We start from the raw sequence: 24,544 nt of genomic DNA, 5'->3' as shown, positions 1-24,544 counted from the left end.
AAATCTCTATAAGTGTGCATAACTCCACTTGTATACAACTAAATATAATGTGAAAATTACATAAATCTCTAAACGTTTTAAATTCACGTTTTTAGTAATTACTTTGTTTAATTATGAAACGCTATGTTGTGTCATTTTAACTCATATCCTGTAGGTACTCACACGTTTACAATGAAAAGACTTTTTATTGTATAAACATCAGAAAAGCACCAATACGCTTTGGTCGCTAATAAGAGGGTTTACTTCCTACCTAGAAAATAAAAGACAAAAAGTAAAGATAACATCTAATGGACTTGTCTCTATACTCTACTTGTCTAGTCCTCTACTTTTTATAGTATATATTAATGATATAGCTTTGGTAACTAATTCACTGAGTGGAGTTAACATCATCAGTTATGCGGATGATACCAACATTCTAGTCACAGCAACATCCGATCAAAATTTGCAAAATAAAACTACACAGATACTATCCACCATCAACAGTTATTTCTTATCCAACAAACTAGTTTTAATAATTTAACATTAATGGACTTTCATGTAATGGATACAGATTTCGTTTTCACAATGTTAGCAAAATCTAGTAAACTATATTAGAAGAAAACAGAGCCGTACATAGCTTTTGGATAATGCTAACAGATGCCATCAAAACTCTAAAATTGAATATTTTGGACTTATACATTTTTCATATTAGGCCGACGATATGGTGACGATATTGCGCCAATAACAAAAAATAGAAATACATGGAAATAATGTTAAATGATATGGCAACAATACGAAAAGTTTAATGGAATTCAAAATGACCAAGAAAATACAAAAATAATCAGATTTGATAAAAACTTTCAAAACAAAAAGATAAGAGAACAAGAACATATTTTTAAAGAGGTCGAAGAATTTGAGTATTTGGGAATATTAATAACAAACAACGGAAAAAGAGAAACAGAAATCAAACAGACTAAGAAAATAATCAAGAATATTGATAAAAAGTTAAACAATTTGATGATCCTCCATAAATGAAAGATAAAATCGGTCACCGAAATTGTGAATGAACTATGGTGTAGAAAATGCAAAATGCAAGAAGAAACTATGCCATATATCCTATACCATTGTAATGTGGTAAGTGATATGAGTAGTGATGTAAAATTTCCGGGAAGTTTCGAACGCTGGAAAGTTTCCGGAAACTTTCCGGGAATATTGGAAATTTTCGGAAATTTATGGAAATATTGCAATTTTTATTAAAATTATTATAGTAAATTATACAAATCAGTAGGTAAGTTAGCTTTACTTATTGTTGTGGTCTTACGACTGCAGAAAAAATCGGTTAAAAATTAATTGTCCAAAAATACTTACAAAAATTTATTTAACTAAATTAAAAAAATACTCTGAATATTTTTTATTACTCATTAAAATTAAAACATTAGATTTGACAGACAGACAAATCCCAAATCTGTATTCCTATAGATAAAATATATAAATAAGAGTCTAGTCTTGTGAGTCACAGACATTTTCTTCACATAAGCTGGACTCTGTATTATGAAGAGAATATAATAAAGAGTTCCTCTCCGTCTGGCTTAATCTTTTATTTTCTGATATGGATTTAGAGTCTTGCCCTGGTTCCAACAGCGAGTTTTTCATTATGAGCTATTAACTTTAACATTAACTTCCCTGCTCTATTTATAGTCAGTCTATTTCTTCTTTTATTATGTATGAAATAGTATGTGCTATAACTACGCTCTGTTGCAGCGTAGTAATCTAGTAACCCCAGTATTGTAATTGCCAAATCTTTTAAAGAAGTTTTGGTCTGCTTTTGCACAGAACTTTGTTAGTTCTGTAAAAATATTTTCTTTTTTGTTAATAAACTTTGGACGATTGGTTAATATCTTGTCTATAAACTGCATAGCTAATATAAGCTCTTCACCAGTGAAGCTTTGTCCTGTTAAAGAAGAATCAAGTAAGTTTGCAGCATAGTGCACATGATTCACTGCCATTTTTTTCTTTTTTCTAATTTAGATAAGCATTCCTTTTCCTCAGACTTACTGATTGAAAGTATGTAATGGAATATTCTCGGTAAAAATATTTTTTGTATCCTTAAATGCCTTGACAACCTAGGATATTTTAAACATATTGCCTTCCAATAAACACCTAATTCACACACAATTGGTGTTAGAACAACTGCTACTTTTTGCAACTTTATCCAAAATATTTCATCATCCAGACAGTTATGTTTAACATTCCGTGAACACTTTAAATTTTCTCCCTCTATGGCCATAAGCAACTTTAAAGCACTTTTAGACGCAATAAGGTTATTTATACAATTAAGGATTGAACCCCATCTAGTTTTTACAGAAAGCTTTAATGTTATAACTGTATTGTAGTTTTGATTTTTTTCTGTTTATTTATGATTTCTTTTTGAAATATTCCCATGCGTTATGCCTAATACTACAATCATAATATAGATGCACTAGAAATAAACAAACCAAGACACATTGAATGTTCGAGGAGCACTCCCAAATCATGATTTACAGTGTTTATAAATTGTAAATCCCAAATCATGAATTGCAAAGTTTACACATTTTAGTATTAGTCCTGTCGCCAGGGGGGGTACAACGGCCTCGTTAATTCAGATGGACTTACTCAAGTTTTTTTTATGTATTTTGACCCGTAGAACACGAATTTTTTGGGTAACAGTTGATCCGAATGTCGATAAGATTGTTATAGACCAAGAACTTGAGGAATCAAATAACAGCGATTTTTGGCAAAACAAAACAATATTTTGTATTTTTTGGGCCATTTTAAGTAAAAAATATTTCTACAAGTTTTTTCGTAGGATGCACAGTTTTCGAGATAAACGCGGTTGAACTTTAAAAAAATCGAAAAATTGCAATTTTTGAACCCGAATAACTTTTGATTAAAAAATAAAATAGCAAGTCTGCTTACCGCATTTGAAAGTTTAAGTCAAATTATATCGGTTTTGATTATTTGCATTGGTAAAAATTTATTTTTTTATTGTTTAACAAAGCTATAAACACGTAGGGTTTCCCGTGCTTTTACATGCGTTTTAACGCATGTAACGTAGAAATAGTCTTGATTGCACTAGTACCTATTCTACCTACTCGTTCGATTTTACATGAGAAATCATAGAAACATCACTCACGCACTAGTTGTTTGTAGCTTTGTTTAACAATAACACAATAAATTTTTAGCAATGCAAATAATCAAAACCGACATAATTTGACTTGAACTTTCAAAGGCGCTAAGCAGAATTGCTATTTTATTTTTTAATCAAAAGTTATTCGGGTTTAAAAATTGCAGTTTTTCGATTTTTTCAAAGTTCAACCGCGTTTATCTCGAAAACTGTGCATCCTACTAAAAAACTTGTAGAAATATTTTTTGCTTAAAATGACCCAAAAAATACAAAATATTGTTTTGTTTTGCCAAAAATCGCTGTTATTTGATTCCTCAAGTTCTTGGTCTATAACAATCTTATCGACATCCGGATCAACTGTTACCCAAAAAATTCGTGTTCTACGGGTCAAAATACATAAAAAAAACTTGGGTAAGTCCATCTGAATTAACGAGGCCGTTGTACCCCCCCTGGCGACAGGACTATATAGCTTTAGGCATTTTTAGGATAAAAATAATGAAGGTTAATGTTCCTTTTGTACTTGGTAGTGGTAGATGTTCGCCGGCCGTGTGAATTGAATAGCACTACTTCCATGTAAATTCAAATTACGTCACTGACTCTTATGTCCAAAAGGCTCTTGGATATATTCTCAAAAGTTTTCGGAAATATTATGGAAAGTGCTCGGAAATATTATGGAAAGTTCTCGGAAATATTCTCGAGAATTTTCTATTGAAAGTTTCCGGGAATATTCGCGGTCAGGAGAATATTTCCATTTTTTATAGGCGAATATTCTTGGAAACTTTCCAATGTTCACGAATATTCGCTTGGAAATATTCTCGACTCACATCACTAGATATGAAGCGGAAATTCACTGGTCAACTGAGAACTGAACTAGAAGAGATCGTTAAATTACCAACGAGGAAGCTGTTGTGAGGCCACAGGACTTGAGTTCAATGGAAAAACAGGGTTTCGCACAATGTCTTATGAATAAGTGTCATAGATTAACGTAGCTCCCCTAAACTAAGAAGAAGAGAGTTAACTTAAAGTAAGTTTCCCAAAAGTCTTCTTGGTAACACAATTTTTAGATACTAACCAGGAAAAGGGATTTTGTGTGGCTTGGAGTTAAACCTTTGGAAAGCTTGAGAAGCTGAAACATTCAACGCAATTCTTATTCCTTCAGTCAGAGTAGCAATATCTTCCTTATGAGTGAAATAATTGGGATTGATATCAGGATACACCATGGGGTCTATGGATTTCAGCCGTATCCATCCAGTACTTCTTGGTCTAAGAAGAAGCGGTAAAATGGTCCAGGTATCGGTGTCTCTGAGAGGTTTGTAGACTGTGTTATAAACGCTATCCCGTAATCCTGTGATTTTTCGTACTTGATCTGGATCTGAGTTTACACTACTTGGAGCAAAGTGGAATTGGATATCTGGCCATAGCCCCGATTTGGGCGCGTATTTTGTATTCACAAATGCCAGACCTGCAACAAAAGTGTAAAAACAATATTTAATAACATTATATTGATGGCCTATTACTCCAGGGAAATAAGGTTTTTGTCGGGACACTTGAGCAGCCAGGTTGCAAATGCATTTTTTGGCTACTACAGGGTGTCCAGAAACTTTACCGACAAACGAAGACAGGAGATTCCTCAGATAATTTTAAGACAATGTAACCCAATTCACCTATTCCGAAAATGCTTCCTAACAGCTAGAACTCTTTGAAGATGGCGTCATGTAATTAGTTTTTCTTAAATACCTCCAGAACGCTTCTATTTAGATAAACGAAAATAGGTATGCGTATTTACTTTCCAGAAATGAATCGATTCCATCTATTTCGAATTTCTAGTACTGGTCATAGGCGTCCGTTTTGGGTAGGGCAATGGTTATTTGATCGCCTAACTTTTTTGTATTTAATTTTTAAGCATTTTTGACTCTGAATTATTAAATTGTGAGGTATTCTAGTACTAAAAGGTACTCTTACTTTAAGTCGATAGAATACACTGTTTTCTAGAAAAATCGATTTGAAAATTTTTCGTTCTTTGAATTAAAAAAAAAAAATTAAAAAAAAACTATTTAGAAAGATAAAAACTGGTACATTTATTTATTTTCCAGAGATTAATCGATTCCATTAATGGCGAATTTCTAGAAACGGTCATAGGCGTCCGTTTTGGGTAGGTCAACAGTTATTTTATAGCATAACTTTATTGTCTTTAATTTTTAAGTATTTTTGGCACTAGAGTATTCAATTATGAGATATTCGAGTACTAAAAGTTACTCTTGCTTTAAGTTGATAAAATACATCGTTTTTTTTTAATTTTTTTCAATTTCTTTTTCAAATTCCCAAAACTAAAAACTTTCAAATCAATTTTTCTAGAAAACAGTGTGTCCTACCGACTTAAAGTAAGAGTACCTTTTAGTACTAGAATATCTCACAATTTAATAATCCAGTATCAAAAATGCTTAAAAATTGAAGACAAAAAAGTTATGCGATAAAATAACAGTTGCCCTACCCATAACGGACGCCTATGACTGGTACTAGAAATTCGCAATATATGGAATCGATTCATTTCTGGAAAGTAAATATGTATACAAATTTTCGTTTTTCTAGATAGAAGCGTTCTGGAGGTATTTAAGAAAAACTAATTACATGGCGCCATCTTCAAAGAGCTCTAGTTCCCTTAGGAAGCATTTTCGGACTAGGTAAATTGGCTTAAATTGTCTTAAAATTATCTGAGGAATCTCCTGTCTTCGTTTGTCGGTAGAGTTTCTGGACACCCTGTATATACCTAATACATTATAAATACAAAAATGCCCATCACAGTTCGGACGAGAAACTTAGTTATTAACAAATACGGGTCAAAAATGGCAGTTTTTTCATTTAAATCGCTACAGGTAAAAATATGGTAATTAAATATCTTATTTATAATATTTTTCTTTTAGTAGATGAGCCAAGGTTTAAAATAGCGCTTTTTGAATTTTGGTCCGATCATTTGTTGCTTTGGATATTGCAAAACAAAACTAAAATTTCGAAAATAAAAAATTTGCTATAACTTTTGCGAAAATGAATTTCAGACTTTCATATTGCATGAAAAGTTGAGTCAAACAGTCCACACAATGCACAAAACATTTTAGGACAATTCGTCAATTGTTTTAAATTTTATTCAATTTGTTTATCGCAAAGAGCTTTTTTTTTCGCAATGTTATTGTTCAGAAAATAATAATTATATAGCAATTCTGTGAAAACGGCGTGAAAGTAAAATAGTCATATAAAGTTGATTAATAGCAAGCTGAAAATTTGTTAATAGTAAGGGTGTCTAGTCAGATAAACTTTGATATATGGGAACACTGGAACAGGGGAAGTTTTTATTGTGGAACAGGTTAAAAATTTGGAACGGTCACACCACGAAAACGGCACATTTATTTTGTCCGACAGAACAGACTTAAACTCTCCGAACAGAGAATAAACTCTCATGCAAAAATTAGACTGCTATTTATCACCAAATGGGCGTTTTAATGAGTGGAACATGTAGAATATGTCAAACGATAGGATTTATGACAGGTGATAAATAGCAGTCTGATTTTGGCATGAGAGTTTAATCTCTGTTCAGAGAGTTTAAGTCTGTTCTGTCGGACAAAATAAATGTGCCGTTTTCGTGGTGTGACCGTTTCAAATTTTTAACCTGTTCCACAACTAAAACTGCCCCTGCTCCAGTGTTCCCATATATCAAAGTTTATCCGACTAGACACCCTTAAGCTGTTAACAAGTTTTCAGCTTGCTATTAATCAACTTTTTTTTCATACGCGGGATCCAGACCTAATAGAGTAAATATACTTTAGGATTTAAAAAGCTGGTATTTTTACACGAATTTTCAGAAAAAACTTTTTGCCTAGGTTAATTCGGCTCAAAGTTAGCCACTTTTATTATTTAATTCGCAGTTACTTTTATACCTATACATCAAATTCTTCTGTAACAGTGTTAGTTACCATACTACTCCGAAACGGCTTTGCCGATTTTTATGAAATTTTAAACGTATATCCTATAGGAGGAGAAGAGGTTTTAATCTATTTTTTATACCCATAAGTTATAAGGGGGGTTGCACCCCTGACATTTTTTTTAAATTTTTTTGGACAAAATTATCTACCTTAATTTTATATGATGTAGAAATAAAAAATACATACAACCCTTAATTTTCACTCTTTTATCACCAACCCCTATTTGTTAACAGCCATCTATATATTTACATCTATAAAATTCTCCTGTCATAGTGTTACTTTCCATACTCCTCCGAGACCGCTTGACCGATTTTTATGTAATTATATAATATGTGTATTCGGTAGGTCTTAGAATCGGTCGTAATCTACTTTTCATATCCCTGAGTGATAAGGGGAGTTCCCCCTAACATTTTGTAATGTTAGGTGGGGATGTGTGTACATAACGTACTCTATAAGACTACGAGTACATACAAATTAAAAAAATTATGATCAAAATCCATTAACAATCTCCGGCGATATAAATCGCAGCATATGTTTGCAGAATCAGTTTCAGTTTTTCAGTGCACGGATTTTAATAATTCCTCTCCACCGACCACGAATTAATTCCGTTCGGACGCCATTTTTAAAACTTTATTAACCACTCTGTTGTGGTTCAAAGTTTACTCAAACTTTTACATATAAACTATATATCTTCAACTTCAAAATAGCTCTAGTTAGTGCTTAATTGTTATAAACAAAGTAGCTAAATTAAATAAAAAAAAGTAGCTAACTTTGACAGTAATTAACCTAGGCGAAAAATTTTTATTTGAAAATTCGTATAAAAATACCAGTTTTTCAAATCCCATTGTAGTTTTAGCCTACAGTCAATATTAACAAAGTTATTCAAATTGTTTATAAGCCAAAAACGACTCTATTTTAGTAAAATGTTTTCCGAGTGATAAAAATGACTTTTTAATGATTTTTTTAAATACGTTGAAAATATGACTATTTTACTTTCACGCCGTTTTCACAGAATTGCTATATAATTATTATTTTCTGAACAATAACATTGCGAAAAAAAAAGCTCTTTGCGATAAACAAATTGAATAAAATTTAAAACAATTGACGAATTGTCCTAAAATGTTTTGTGCATTGTGTGGACTGTTTGACTCAACTTTTCATGCAATATGAAAGTCTGAAATTCATTTTCGCAAAAGTTATAGCAAATTTTTTATTTTCGAAATTTTAGTTTTGTTTTGCAATATCCAAAGCAACAAATGATCGGACCAAAATTCAAAAAGCGCTATTTTAAACCTTGGCTCATCTACTAAAAGAAAAATATTATAAATAAGATGTTTAATTACCATATTTTTACCTGTAGCGATTTAAACGAAAAAACTTCCATTTTTGACCCTTATTTGTTAATAATTAAATTTCTCGTCCAAACTGTGACGGGCATTTTTGTATTTATAATGTATTAGGTATATAGTACCCAAAAAAACCATTTGCAACCTGGCTGCTCAAGTGCCCCGAACATGGTATATTTTTGCCTTATTTCCCTGGTGTATATTGGCTTTAAAACAAATCACTACTTTTGTAATACATATTTCCAGAAAACAACGAAAACTATGGTACAGTTATAAAAACAAATGATGAGTATAAGAATAAATGTTGCGTTAAAAGCTTAATAGGGTTATGGTTGACAAAGGAAGCCTTCGGTTTAATAAATAGTTACATTATAAATATATACATAAAGGTAGACAACCAGTATTTCGAATTATTCTGAATTAAGAATTTACAATGCAAAATTAACGAGAGATATATAGACCAATTATATTACACTCTACGACAAACACAAGTGTATTTTCCAATTAGTATAGAGTATCTACTAACTTACCATGAATTGGATATAATTAAATTACATTTGGCAATGTTTAATTTGACTTTAGGATTCAAACTTAAAGGTTGAAGAAGAAGTACAACAAAGCTTAAAAGCAAGTAAACCGGCGGGATCTCTTAATGACACAATCTGGAAGAACAAACACCTAAGGCAAGACACAAAAGCAAGAATCTATTAAGCAGCAATTAGACATATATTGACATACACGGCGGAGACAAGACCTGACACATCTAAAACGAGACGACTACTAGAAACAACAGAGATGAAAATACTTCGACGAATATCTCGGAAAAGTCTGTTATATAGGGAGAGAAGCGAAAACATAAGAAGAGCATGCAATGTAGAAGACATAGCAGGAACAGAACAGGAGTGGAACGAACACATTAGTAGAATGGCAGAGAATAGGACAGTACGAATAGCACGAGACAAGTCACCAAATGGACGAAGAAGTATTGGCACACCAAAAAAAAGATGGTGCGATAATTTAAACAATTTATAAGGCTAATGTTGAAGAAGAAACAGGTTTTAAAGCCTACATACAAGAAGGAAGAAGAAGAAGAAAAAGGATTAAACAATTTCTTTAAGAATACGACGCATCTGAAATTTTATTCCCTTCCTCAAAATTTTTGCTTATGCTAGGGAAGCCCAAGCGGGGATTTTTGCAGTAACTCGAGCGCGTCAGATTATCATATGGGGAGAACCCTGGTATCCTGAAGATGTACCTCTACCATATATTGGCTCTAAACACAGGGGAGTTCGTTAAGGGGGGGCCGAAAAAAAAATCTATCCTTAGAAAAACTCGAAATTGTCAGATTAAGATAAGGTAAGTTAAGTACATGCAAAACAGTGTATTTCAAAAATCTGACGATTTGGGAGATGCGTAAGAAAATGGGTGAGTCACAAAGTTTCACAAGAAAAAAGCGAATATTTCGCGAAATGAACGATAGATATAAAAACTAAAAAATACGTACTCAATATTTGTCAAAAATCTATCGAATGATACCAAACACGACTGCCCACGGAGAGGGGTGGGGGGTAAATTTAAAATTTTGGATACGAATCCCGCGATATTTCGCGATATGAACATCAGATCGAAAAACTGAAAAATACACTTATTCAATATGATTTAAAAATTTATCGAATGGCACCAAACACGACCCCCCACGGATGTGGGGTGGGGGGTTACTTTAAAATTTTAAATAGGAGCCCCCATTTTTTTATTGCAGATTCGGATTCCTTACGTAAAAATAAGTAACTTTTTAAATTAAATTAAAAATGGAAGTCCCCACTAAAATGGAAAACTTTACTTAACTTTTTTTTTGGTTTTAGAACCTACTCTTCACAACCCAATAGGTCCACAAAGCGCTCGAGTGACTGCACATTTAGCATACTTTCCTCCCCTACTATTACCTCTTCTTTGTTTTCTGATCATTTTTTCTCTCATATTTATTACACATCACTGATGTATGCAACGTATGTCAGCCTCAAACATTAATTACCTTCAACTCCTCCAATTGATGTCATGGGGCCTTTCTCATTCATGATATACTCCAAGGCAACCTGCCACGTTTGGTAACGTTTCTTGGTAAAACTGATAGGATCGTCGATTGTAAAAGTAAACCCACCCAAGCCTACATGGTCTTGTAGATTGTGTCCAACTTTCAAATCACTCAGAACTGGTATCTTGAATGATTCCAAATGTTCCTTGGGACCTAAAATAAATTATAATTATTAAGCGAGGAAATAAAGCATTATACCTCTAACTTTTTTAAAGTAAGACGTATCGTTATGAATACTTTTGGGTTCGATTCGGGAGAGCTTCAGGAAAAAAGTTGACCTATTGGTATGAGCGACAAATGAAAATTGCGTTGTTGTAGGCGGAAATTGCCTCTTCTAGTATTTTTTATCTCGTGCTATCAGTCCCAGGTCATCTGCATATCCTATGATCTGTGTTGAGCTTTGAATAATTGTCTTTTTTAGCCCTGTGTCCCTAATTACTCCTTCTAGAGCGATATTAAATAGTGTCGTTTACAGACTGTCTCCTTGTCTTACCCCAAGTTCTATTTTGATGTCGATTGTATCTCCCTCATTTGTTTTAACTTTTGCTGTTGAGTCTTTCATTGTCATTCTAGCTAGTCTTATTAATTTTGCCGGTAACTCCATTTTTTCATTTCCTTTAATAATTGTTGTCTGTATATGCTGTCGAAGGCCTGTTGAAAGTCGATGAATAGTATGTGTAATTCTATGTCATGTTCATAGCTTTTATCAATTGTTTGTGTTAGTACGTGTATTGCATCTTTGTTGATCTTCCTTTTCTAAAGCCCTGTTGGTATGGTCCTATAATTTTTTCTGTGTACTGATTTAGTCGGTTTCTTAAAATTGTGGTCAATATCTTATACGTTGTATTTAGTAGCATAATTGTTCTGTAGTTGCAGCACTTAGTTGGATCTCCTTTCTTAAAGATTGGTGCGATATGACCGTTTTTTCCTTCTATGGGCATGCTTTCGTCATTCCAAATTGTAACCATTAACTTGTGCATTCGCTTCGTCAGCTCCTCTCCTCCCTTGACGATCAGTTCGTTGTTGATTTCATCTGGCCCCGGCGTTTTGTTTACTTTTAGTTGTTTTAATACCTCCATGAATTCCTGATAAGTAGGTGCGCATTCCTCTTCATCTTTGTTATCTCTTATATCCTCATCCTCTGAATCTGCCTTGTTGTTGTTTTTGTATAGGTCCGTTTAATGTTTTCCCAATCTTTTTTGTTTCGGGTTATCGTTCGGGTTTGTCTATCGGGTTAAACATATTTAATATCATAATTATGATGCAATATTCTTGTCCAGCGACCTCAAAAACCCCGAGATAATAAATTTCAACTATTTTCGTAACGAATTTCTATAAAACTTCACGAGATGACGTAGATACAGGGCACCAGGTACTTCTTACAGCTTCGCCGACCCGATATTCGTGCCCAGCAACCTCAAAAATCCCGATATAATAAATTTCAACTATTTTCGTAACGAATTTTCATAAAGCTCCAGGAGATGACGTACATGCCGGGCACAAGGTATCTCGTACAGCATCGCCGCAGCAATATTCGTGTTCAGCGACCTCAAAAACCTCTGGATAACAAGTTTCAATGATTTTCATAATGAATTTCCATAAAACTGCAGGAGACGACGTGATTACCGGAATACCGGCCACCAGGTACCTTTTACAGTTTCGCTGACCAGACATTCATGTTTAGCGACCTCAAAAACCCCCCGGATATGAAATTGAACTCATTTCCATGATTAGTATTTGAATTGTGAGTTTTTATTTTTTGAACACTTTGAGATGCACTTTGGAAAATGCATTTTCCGCCTACAACAATGCAATTTTCAATTGACCCTCATGCCAATAGGTAAAATTTTTTCCTAAAGTTCTCCCGAATCGATTGCAAAAGGTTTCATAACGATCCGTCTTACTTTAAAAAAGTTAAAGGTTTAGGCGATTTTAGTGCTTTTTTTAACGACCCCCCTACAAGGTACTGAAGAAATATTTGTCATTATTGTATTACTAAGCTGTTATTTTTAATTATTAACAATGAGCGCTAGGAGCGTATTGAGGTGGCTGTCAATGTAAGTGCGACTGAGATGCACCATAGGACGGTCAGAATGGAGGATCTTACTCGCACTCACATTGACGGCTGCCTCAATACGCTTTTAGCGCTCATTGTTGATAATTAAAAATAACAGCTTAGTAATAAAATAATGACAAAAATTTCTTCAGGATCTTGTAGTAGGGGGGGGGGGGCTTTAAACTTTGATTAGGTGACTTTCTGACTTTTTTAATAATAGTTTTTAATCGAGTTATTAAGCCTTAAAAATGGTCATTTCGCATTTTTCAAATTTTAAATCGCGTATAACTCGAAAAATATCGATTTTAGAGAAAAATTACAAGAGACCTTTTTTGCTTCGAATGACCAAAATGATCTAAAAAAATTTGTCCGGAGTGAAATACTTAGTTATTTATAAAACAGTTCGTGAAGTATGCTTTTTGCGCACGCACGCGATGTTTAGAGCACGAGCGGGCCGAGTGCTATACATCGCCTAAGTGCGCAAAAAGTACTTCACGCACAGTTTCATACAATATTTTATCTACTAAAAAACAAATAAAAAAACTGCAACTCTTCGTCACTGGAATACATTCCTATTTTACAATTTTTTATAACTCAAACTTTTAGAACTTTTAGAATTCAAACTTCTGTCAAACCACAAAACTGTCAAAACTTTTTTTGTAATTTATTGCTCACATGTTTATTTGTATGACTGGTTATTATATATATATATATATATATATATATATATATATATATATATATATATATATATATATATATATATATATATATATATATATATATAACATGTTATATATATATCACATGTTATACAGGGTGGTTCATCTTATTCGCCTCGGTCTCTGTACGGAAAACCACTTGATATTTTAAAAAAATTTCTTCACAGAAATATACACGGCCTTTAATACTACAATCTAAAAATTATGTGAATTATACAGGGTGCTCCAAGAAAGAGTGGTATATCAAAGTTATATTTTTTCTTATGGAATGCCCTATATCTGATGACATTATTGGATTAACCTTAAAAAATAAGCTATACTTTCATAAGGGTTCCCTATACCTAAATACAGGGTGTTTTGATTTATTTAGATTTTTATAAAAATGTAAGGTTTTAGAAAAAAATAAATATTTACGAATCTAAGAAGCAGTAACAAATTATTTCTTGGATCTTAATAACAGACTATTTAGCATACTTAAACAGATGCTTATTGTAACAAAATTTCTTATAGGGTGGTCAAAATATGAGATTGTTCTATCAACAAATTCAAGCTGTAATAACTTACTTATTTTAAATGGAACACCCTGTATCTTACTACTCTATCGCGTAGAAAATTTACTTAGCTTTCAATTTGTATTAGGGTTTCCTATACCTATTTTTTACAGGGTGGTCAAAATATTAGATTGTTCTATTAACAAATTCAAGCTGTAATAACTTACTTATTTTAAATAGAACACCCTGTATCTTATTAGTCTATTGCGTATAAAATTTACTTAGCTTTTAATTCTTATTAGGGTTTCCTATACCTATCTCCCTTCATTTTTTAAATATTTAAAGATTTCCTAATTTGTAAACTTTAAAAATTAGAATTAAATACCTATGTCGTGGTTATGTACAACACATCATCAACACCGCCAATATACTTAAATATCAGATAGTTTCATTAATAAAATTTACATTATTATCATTTAATCACACAGAGTGTTCTTATTTTAAATGACAAACTCGATATTCTATTCTTTATAATGGAAGATATTTAAAATCTCTACAATTCCATGTAAATATTCTCAATACACATGTTATTCTGTAAATATAAATTCCATGTTATTCTGTAAATACCCATTTTTACATATTTTTGTACAATAGGCTCGTTTTCGTCAAAGTAGCCATTACATTTAATTGTTTGTAATTGCGATTCAAAGATTCAAACAAAAAGTTTGATTTTTCAAAGTTCTTAAATTTACTTAATAACCGTTGGGTTAAGATATGGAAAATATTTATACGGAATGAAATATAATTTAAATATCTTCCAGAATACGGCATCTAATATAGGGTATGCAGTTTAATATAAACATATTATTCAATGTCACATGTAGGCCAAAATCAACTAAAATAATACAACACTCTGTGTGATTACATGATAACAATGAAAATTTTATTAATGACAGTATCTTGTCTAAGTATATTGCCGGTGTTGGTGATGTGTTGTACATAAACACGACATAGGTACTTAATTCTAATTTTTAAAGCTTACAAATTAGGAAATCTTTAAATATTTAAAAAATGAAGGGAGATAGGTATAGGAAACCCTAATAAGAATTGAAAGCTAAGTAAATTTTCTACGCGATAGACTAGTAAGATACAGTGTGTTCCATTTAAAATAAGTAAGTTATTACAGCTTGAATTTGTTAATAGAACAATCTAATATTTTGACCACCCTGTAAAAAGATAGGTATAGGAAACCCTAATAAGAATTGAAAGCTAAGTAAATTTTCTACGCGATAGACTAGTATGATACAGGGTGTTCCATTTAAAATAAGTAAGTTATTACAGCTTGAATTTGTTAATAGAACAATCTAATATTTTGACCACCCTGTAAAAAGATAGGTATAGGAAACCCTAATAAGAATTGAAAGCTAAGTATATTTTCTGCGCGATAGACTAGTAAGATATAGGGTGTTCTATTTAAAATAAGTGAGTTATTACAGCTTGAATTTGTTAATAGAGCAATCTAATATTTTGACCACGCTGTAAAAAGATAGGTATAGGAAACCCTAATACAAATTGAAAGCCAATTAAATTTTCTACGCGATAGACTAGTAAGATACAGGGTGTTCCATTTAAAATAAGTAAGTTATTACAGCTTGAATTTGTTAATAGAATAATCTCATATTTTGACCACCCTGTAAGAAATTTTGTTGCAATAAGCATCTGTTTAAGTATGCTAAATAGTCTATTATTAAGATCCAAGAAAGAATTTGTTACTGCTTCTTAGATTCGTAGATATTTATTTTTTTCTAAAACCTTACATTTTTATAAAAATCGAAATAAATCAAAACACCCTGTATTTAGGTATAGGGAACCCTTATGAAAGTATAGCTTATTTTTTAAGGTCAATTTAATAATGTTATCAGATATAGGGCATTCCATAAGAAAAAATATAACTTTGATATACCACTCTTTTTTGGAACACCCTGCATAATTCACATTATTTTTAGGTTGTAGTATTAAAGAGCCTGTATATTTCTGTGAAGAAATTTTTTTAAAATATCAAGTGGTTTTCCGTACAGAGACCGAGGCGAATAAGATGAAGCACCCTGTATATATATAACCAACAAATTTAATGACTGGCTATTTCTATATACCAATTTAGATTCACTTTCCGCTAAATTTGACGAATTTGTATGCACAGTGCAACTTCTTCAACCACACATTATTTGTATTGCCGAAACCTGGCTTAAACCTTCAATTCCTGACTCATGTGTTAACATAAATGGATATACAATATATCGTAAAGACAGAGAAATTCGTGTGGGTGGTGGTGTATGCATTTATTTATCTAATATTATTACCACAACTTTCAAAATTGACATTAAGCCATTAGATATTCCTGGAATAGATGCTATTCACTTATCTATTACTAAAAATCCATTTTGCCTTAATTTAGACTGTATATATCGCCCACCTTTGACAATACTTGCTCACGATAATGTTTTGCTTACTAAACTTGACGAACTATCATCTTTTGATAATCTTATCATTACTGGAGATTTTAATTTCCCAGAGATCACCTGGCCAATAACTGCATTATCTGACGCCGAAAACGCTCATAATTTGTTTAAAAACTTTGTCGTAAATTCGAACCTGATACAACTCATCACAGAACCTACCCGATTTAGAATTAATAACCAACCTTCTATTTTAGATCTAGTGCTAATTAACGACGAAGAGCTAATTTCATCTCTTGAAATCAGTTCTCCTTTAGGAAAGTCAGATCATGCAGTTATAACAGCTCACATTCAATTCAACCAAATACTACCCAGCAAAAATAATACTGTAACATATACTATTACCAACTTTTCTGAAATCGACACTAAACTATCTCAAATCAACTGGCAATTATTTTTTGCTGACTTAAACGACCCTTCATTAATGTGGACTGCATTTCTCGATGCCGTCCACAATATAATTTCTACAAACACTACCTTCCGTAATATTTATAAAAACAATCTTAAACCCTGGATAAATCGAACAGCAATAAACCAAATTAATCACAAACGACATCTCTGGCGGAAATTTAAACAGACCGGGCTTCTCACTGATTTTCAAAACCACCGCAGATTTTCAAATACCTTACAAACTTTTCTAAAAACTTAAAGACAAAATTTTGAAACAAGTGTTATTGACAGTGGTAATATGAAAAAAGTCTACAAATACATAAGGTCCTCATTGACGTCTAAAGTTTCCATTCCTCTACTTCAAAAACCTAATCAGACTTTATGCTCTTCTGACAAAGATTCTTCTGAAACTCTATCTTTAGCATTTTCACAGGTTTTTACTAAAGAATCGAATGATGGTAATCTACCTCCTATTAGGTGTAACCGTGTCGGTGCATCCTTACGGCAAGTCGAATTTACAGTGGATCATGTCAAACAACACTTAATGAAACTTCGCACATCCGCTTCACCTGGTTTAGATGGTTTAACACCAAAACTATTAAAAAGATGCGCAGATACACTTGCAATACCTTTAACGTTAATTATGCAGACTTCTTTTATCCAGAATTCCTTACCCCCTAATTGGAAATTAGCATCGGTCACTCCTATTTTTAAAAAAGGCAACAAACTCGATCCCAACAATTATCGTCCGATTAGCTTACTACCAGTAGTTAGCAAAGTCATGGAAGCCATTATTTCCGAGGAGATGACTAAATTCCTTCTCCAAGAAAATGTTATTCCAACACAACAACATGGATTTGTTTCTGGTCGCTCTACTCTAACCAATCTCCTACATTGTGTTAACGACTGGACGTCATCTATTAACAGTTCACAGCCGGTCGACGTTGTTTATCTAGATTTCTCTAAAGCCTTTGACCGTGTTCCTAAGCGCAGACTTCTACATAAGCTAGAACATTTCGGAGTTCGCGGTACTTTATTATGTTGGATTGATGATTTCCTGACAGATCGACATTACAAAGTTAGAGTTGGCGAATCTTTCTCACAGGACAGGTTAGTGGAAAGTGGAGTGCCGCAGGGTTCTGTCCTTGGACCTCTGCTTTTTACGGTTTATACCAGCGATGTTCCTTCCTATGTTTCAAGTAAAATATCGTTATATGCTGATGACACAAAAATATATGCCAATCCTATCACAAACCAGTTAGCCCTCCAAAGAGACTTGGACTCTATTTTTACTTGGTGTTCCCAATGGTTACTACCCTTAAACACAGAAAAATGTGTAGTGCTTAGAATTGGTAAAAACAATCCACTTGTGCCGTACTTCGTTAACGGACAACCATTAGATTCAGTGTTCTCGTATAACGACCTCGGTGTTATTGTAAACAGCAGCCTAACGTGGTCCGACCATATTCAGTCTATTTGTAAACGTGCGAACTCCAGACTATATCTTATTCGGAGGTGTTTTTCGAGAGCTTCAATGCAGTCATTCTGTAAACTTTACACTATTTACATAAGACCGATTCTTGAATATGCTGGCCCAACGTGGTATCCTGATTTGGTTCGAGACAAAATTTTGTTGGAAAACGTCCAAAGAAAAGCCACTCGAATTCCATTGGGACTGAGAAGACCTTCCTATGAAGAAAGGCTCAGTATGGCCCACCTAACTTCTTTTGGACTTCGCCGACAACGCGGCGACTTAATAACCACATTTAAAATATTAAAATTTAATTTCGGAAATCTCGACGAAATTTTTACAATCAATCAAGATGAACGCCTTAGAGGTCACCAATTTAAACTGAAAAAAGAGAACTTTTGTACGAGACCAAGACAGAATTTTTTACCAAATAGAGTTTTCGATATTTGGAATAACCTGGATGATAACATTGTCTCAGCCCCCTCTACCAACACATTTAAAAACAGACTTGACAGTTTTCTATTATAGTTAAAATATTTTTTTATGTAAACCCAAATTGTATCTTTTTTTTTGTTGTTGTTGTTTTTTTTATTGTATTTACTCGTAGGTTACTTATGTAATTTCTTTGTTTTTGGGCATAATAGGGACTTGTCCCTCTGCCCTTGTTTATGTATAATAATAATAATAATAATAATGTCATGACCATGACAAGGCGAAAGTTAAGGATATTTGATTATATGAAAGTGTGCTAAAAAACCGTGCGAAAAAGTAAATCCCATTTAAAATACATTATTACTTCAGGCACACTTTAAACCCTTCATGTACTGCTATCTACATATATTTACAATTTTCACACAATAAAAACTTATACATAATATGAGGTAGAGTAGATAAGAATTATTTTTGTGAATTTGTTTAACAAAAATTGGTTAAACAATTTTTCGACCGCGGTACCGCCTGACACTGTATATTTGTTATAAGGATTTATTTGTTTGAGTAAGTTTGTGCAAAAAAATCGAATCAGAATAATTTACCTAACGGGGGCGACGTTACAGCCTGGACTAATAAGTAGTTGAAACGGTTAAAACACAGAGACGCACACTCATCAAAAATGCACGTGAGATTATACTCGTATAAATTTTATAATCTACTTTTACTAACAAGGGTTAGGAAGAGTCAACTTCAACTAGTAAAAGTTGATTTAAATTTTTCAAATCAACTTTTACTGCTCGTTTCAGTTGGAGTTGACTCGAACTAGGAAAAGTCAACTCTAACTGAGAATCAACTTGAACTGTAGCATATATAGGTAACTACAAATACAAAAGAAGGCATGTGTATTATTCAGGTAAGTTGTACCAAAAGTTTCTACCAACAGAAATGATCTATCAACAGAAAGGGAAAATATCAGTAAATAGTATAGAGAAAGGTTCCATCAGAACACAAAGATGGTGAAACAGCTGGTAAGATACGACTAAGAAAGTCCAGAAAATGATGGAAAAAAGAGGTAAAGGAAATAAAGAAAAGCACCTAAAATATGTGTAGACATGTGCATAAAGCAAAAAATCTTACCTACACCAGATAGCATCAGAAGTTGAGGACTGCCAATTGCTCCCGCGCTTAAAATTATCTCTCTCCTGGCACGGATGGTTTGAGGTCTATTGTTACGGATCATTCTCACCGCAAAGGCTTCTTTGGTCTTCGGATTTATTTTGATTTTGGTGACTTGTGCGTGCATCGCTATGTGAAGGTTCGGTCTGTTTCGTACTGGTCTGAGAAATGCTTTGGCTGTTGAACATCTTGAACCTCTTCGTATGGTACCTAAAATAAAACCGAATAGGACGATTAAGATAAGAGAATAAACAGGTTTTCCAAAATTTTAAATTGAAATTATAATTGTATTAAAAATTATAGTAAAAACATAATTTTTTGAGAAAGATAAGACGAGAAGAAGAGGAAAAGAGAAAGAAATTATAGTAAAGTTTAATATAGATTGTAAAAAAAAATAACTGATCCTAGTGGCTGGGTGTAGGTGGTTCAAATGGAAAGGTACGAAACGACATTGTGGGTGTAAATGGAGTCTTTATTCAAAGCATTCACCATTGACCTGAGTACAAAGATCCCGTTAATTAACGAGCTGAAGGATTCCTTGTTCCCAGAATTCCTGTGGCTGTGACGAGACCCAGTCTCTCACAGCGTCCCGTCACAGCGTCCTTCAGTTCGTCGTCTGAGTTGAAGCGCTTCCTTTTTGAGATGTTTCTTCAGGGGATTAAATACATGGAAATCATATTGTGACAAGCCGATCACTTCTCACTAGGTCGTCCACCTTGGCAATGGATCGTGTTTGTCTGGTCAGGTCTCGGTTAATCAATATCATCAACCAAGCTATCACGGCTTGCACGAAAACGGGCACTCCATTTGTCGGACACACAGTCTTCCCCGTATACCTACTGTCCCCATCCGGCTGCCGTTTTAACACCTTCCGCCGTCAGAATCCTGATATGTAATGCCTCGCTGCCCTTTAATCGTCGAATTTGCATCCGAATGTCTCTACGTTATCTCATAGCGGCATGGGCAAATAATATGTTTGCGCTTTTCATTCGAACAACCTAAACAATGGTAGGGGAGCCCAAGCGGGGATTTTTGCAGTTACTCGAGCGCGTCAGATTATCACAAGGGGAGAAACCTTGTAACCTGTAAATGTAGCCCTACTATATATTGGATCTTAATACAGGGGAGTTCGTTAAGGGGGTCCGAAATAAAATCTATCCTTAGAAAAACTCGAAATCGTCAGATTAAGATAAGGTAAGTTAAGTACATGCAAAACAGTGTATATTTAAAAAATCTGACGATTTGAGCGGGGCCTAAGGAAATGGGTGAGTCACAAAGTTTCACAAAAAAAGCGAATATTTTGCGAAATGAACGTCAGAACGAAAAACTAAAAAATAGGTGTTTAATATGTTTCAAAAATCTATCGAATAATACCAAACAGGACCCCCAGGAGAGAGGTGGGGGTAAATTTAAAATTTTAAATACGAATCACGCGATATTTTGCGAAATAAACGTCAGATCGAAAAACTGCAAAATAAACGTATTCAATATTTTTGAAAAATCTATCGAATGGCACCAAACACGACCCCCCCACGGAGGTGGTGTTGGGGGTTACTTTAAAATCTTAAATAAGCGCCCCCAATTTTTATTGTAGATTAGGATTCTCTACGTAAAACTAAGCAACTTTTATTCGAGACATTTTTTCGAATTAGGGACAGATTCGTGGTGCTATAATCGGAAAAAACGATTGTTGGGAATGGAACATTGTATTAAAAAATTTATAGTCCCCCACTTTATGGAAAATTTAACTTAACTTTTTTTGGTTTTAGGACCTACTCTTCACAACCCAATAGGTCCCCATAACGCTCGAGTAACTGCAAATTTAGCATACTTTCCTCCCCTACTATAACTGAATGAAGTGAAAAACTTCTAGTGTAACTTACTTAATCAGTAGACCAGATAGATACCTTTCCGTGATGGGCCATTCTAGTGTAAAATAGTATATATTTCAAATTTTAATTAAAATTTAAATTTTCCAAACGGATAACAATTTCATCAGAACGTTTTCGGTCTTATCAGACCATCCACAGTGAAATTTTAGTTAGCTTATGCCTGGTTGCACCAATAGATCTAAAGCTTAAGACGCGCTTTAAGCTCAGCTTACGAAACATGAGCTTTGCACCATTGAGTCTTAGATCAATTTTCAGCTTGCCACAATAGATTGCCACGTGGATTGTTTAGATAGAATCGAAAATTATGGTGCAACGTAACTGAGACTTAAAGCGGTTCTATCTGTAAGCTGACTTGGGCTAAGCTGGAGCTTAAGATTTGTTGGTGCAACCAGGCATTAGCAACTTAAAAAGGTGTAATAACATTTTGATTACATTTTGAATATCTTCTACCATTAAAATTAAATGACTTCTAAAAGATTTAAATATAAATAAAATAATTTGTTCCGAGTGATTTGGTCCACTTTTGTATATGATAAGTAGATCTCTCTTTGAAATATAACTAACAATCCCAATAGCTTATGCTGTTGCTAATCCAGCATATCTTCAGCTTCATTTATAGTTCCAAAGCTTAGTACTCCATGTACTGTTTCATATCCTCTCTTGCTCCGCACTCCTATTATGAATCTGATGGAATATCTCTAAGTATGTCTCCTTTTTTATTCTCACCCATCCCGCACATACCACATTCAATAATTCTTTATCAAGCGTAAATTTCATCGACAGTATTCTATCACTCAGTCTGATAACTTCTTCTTTATCAACAATTACATCAACTCCATTTCTAGTGTTACTTTTCCCTACATTTCACAATTTGCATCACTCACCTATTTCTTTTGCCCTTTGTAATTTTCACTTTATCTCTTGAATGCAAGCAGTTTGAACTCTTATTCTTTGAAGCTCATTTGCCAACTCCATACTCGTATGTATAAGAGTTCCAAGATTGCAAGACGTTATCCTGATCATTCTAACCTATAATGGTGATCCCCGTGAAATAGTCTCCACCTGAAAATCCGAATGGAGACTCAGTTTTTTTGCAGAACATTTTAACTCAGGAAGTGCCATCATCTCAGCATAATTTTCGTTATATTGAAGCTAGTCTTTTCATGTTGATGGCCTGAATTTTTTTTTCGAACAGTTAATGCCTGAATAACTTTTCTGTCAGCATCATGACCACTTATCAACACACCACCAAGGTACCATTTAATAAACAACAAACTATCCATCAATATAACTTATCGAGTATCTAAGGCTGTAGTCTCAAATAGACGCTGTAGGCTGCGTACAGCGTCACGCCGTAGTAAAATTGTTCATTTTCGTTTCTTTTAATAAACTTTGAAGGACAAAAACTTACATCTTACAACCAAAAATAATTAAAAAAGAGTAATTCTAAAACAAATTCAAATTACGGGGTGAATTTATGTGACCACCGACTTAGCCGGTTGTTTCCAATAGACGCCGTAGGCTGCGTACAGCGTGTATTGGAGACCATTGACTAAATGCAGTTATTCTTTCTTACCTTGCGTCAGCATAAATCCAGTCTGGATCTCTCCGTTAATGTCTCTAATCTGGTAACCTAATTCTCTTCCAGCTTGTAGAAAAGCTATAGATAAAGGAGTCCTCCAAGGGGATTCTTGAACTGTTAAATAACCTCCCGTTTGATGGTATGGCGTTTTAGAGAGGTAAGGATTTCTGTTGTCTTCCGATTTTAAGAAATATGGCAGCACATTATCATATGACCAGCCCGGATTGCCTTGGGCTTCCCAGTAATCGTAGTCCTGACGGTTACCCCGGACGTAGACCATAGCGTTTAAGACACTGGAACCACCTAATACCTAAAAGTAAATACAAGTGATTTTTGACTGCCTACTATATTATAACACAACTCCAATATTTCACGTCATCTACGTACATGAGTTTAACAGGCCATTCTATAAACTTATTTTGAGGATACCATTTCGTACCTACTATTATATTTCTTTATAGGTAAGTACATATAATAATAATATCGTGTGGTATTTTTGCTAGGGAGATCCTTTCGGATTGTTCCGGTGCCAATGGCATCATTAACCCTGGTTCAAGTAACTAGTGCCTATGTACCACTAGCCCAGTGGAACCGACGGTTTAACGTACTCTCCGAGACACGGTGAACGGCTCATATCAATTTTAGAAATGAAAATGTCGTTGGTGGCGGGAATCGAACTCATACTCTCTGCCTTAAGAAGCCAGTACCTTGCCGCTGATCTACGACCGTCTACGAGATATTCGTAAACTCTTTATAGGTGTCGTGGGGAAAGGACCTAAACGGTTTTTTTATTTTCTTTATAGCGTTAAAGATTAAGCAGATGAGGTTTGTTTCACAAAATTTCATTAAAGGAATAAGATCTAGGACGGGTCCAAAAATATATAAAAAATGGTGGTATAATTCTTGGCCGCTGTTTAATGAAATATTTCGCAAAATGATAATTATATGCGATTTTAGTAAAATAATGTTTTTTTGTTTTAGGTACGTCATCTTTACCTAGAAGTTTGATTGAAAAAATTAAAACAAATAAACGGTAAGTCAGTTTAGATGTCATTATAATTTATAAAACTTGTGGATTGATTAGACTATACCAGTGGTTCCCAAAGTGGTCCAGGTGGACCCCCAGGGGTCCACGAGGGACTCAACGGGGGTCTACGTTGGCGTGAAATAAAAATGGGGGTGCACAAGTTGTAATTGGGGGTCCACGAACACTTTATAGTGATTTGGTATTTTTTAAACAAAATTTGCATTTTTTTATCGTA

At 33.7% G+C, this 24,544-nt stretch overlaps 1 protein-coding gene across 1 annotated transcript in view; it reads right to left on the bottom strand.

Moving 5' to 3' along the window:
- The window catches only part of LOC114329241 (glucose dehydrogenase [FAD, quinone]-like), a 133,963-nt gene that overhangs the window by 12,557 nt on the left and 96,862 nt on the right, over positions 1-24,544 (bottom strand). Inside the window, exons 5-8 of the mRNA XM_028278287.2 lie at positions 23,277-23,592; positions 19,770-20,018; positions 10,495-10,707; positions 4,215-4,604 (exon numbers count right to left, since the gene is read on the bottom strand). Of these exons, the coding sequence (XP_028134088.1) occupies positions 4,215-4,604; positions 10,495-10,707; positions 19,770-20,018; positions 23,277-23,592 (1,168 nt within the window). The remainder of the gene's footprint in view (positions 1-4,214; positions 4,605-10,494; positions 10,708-19,769; positions 20,019-23,276; positions 23,593-24,544) is intronic.

This window comes from Diabrotica virgifera, chromosome 3 (assembly GCF_917563875.1).
Source record: "Diabrotica virgifera virgifera chromosome 3, PGI_DIABVI_V3a".
Lineage (NCBI taxonomy): Eukaryota > Metazoa > Arthropoda > Insecta > Coleoptera > Chrysomelidae > Diabrotica > Diabrotica virgifera.
Note: the sequence above shows the minus strand (reverse complement) of the source record. Positions and strands in the feature narration are given on the sequence as shown.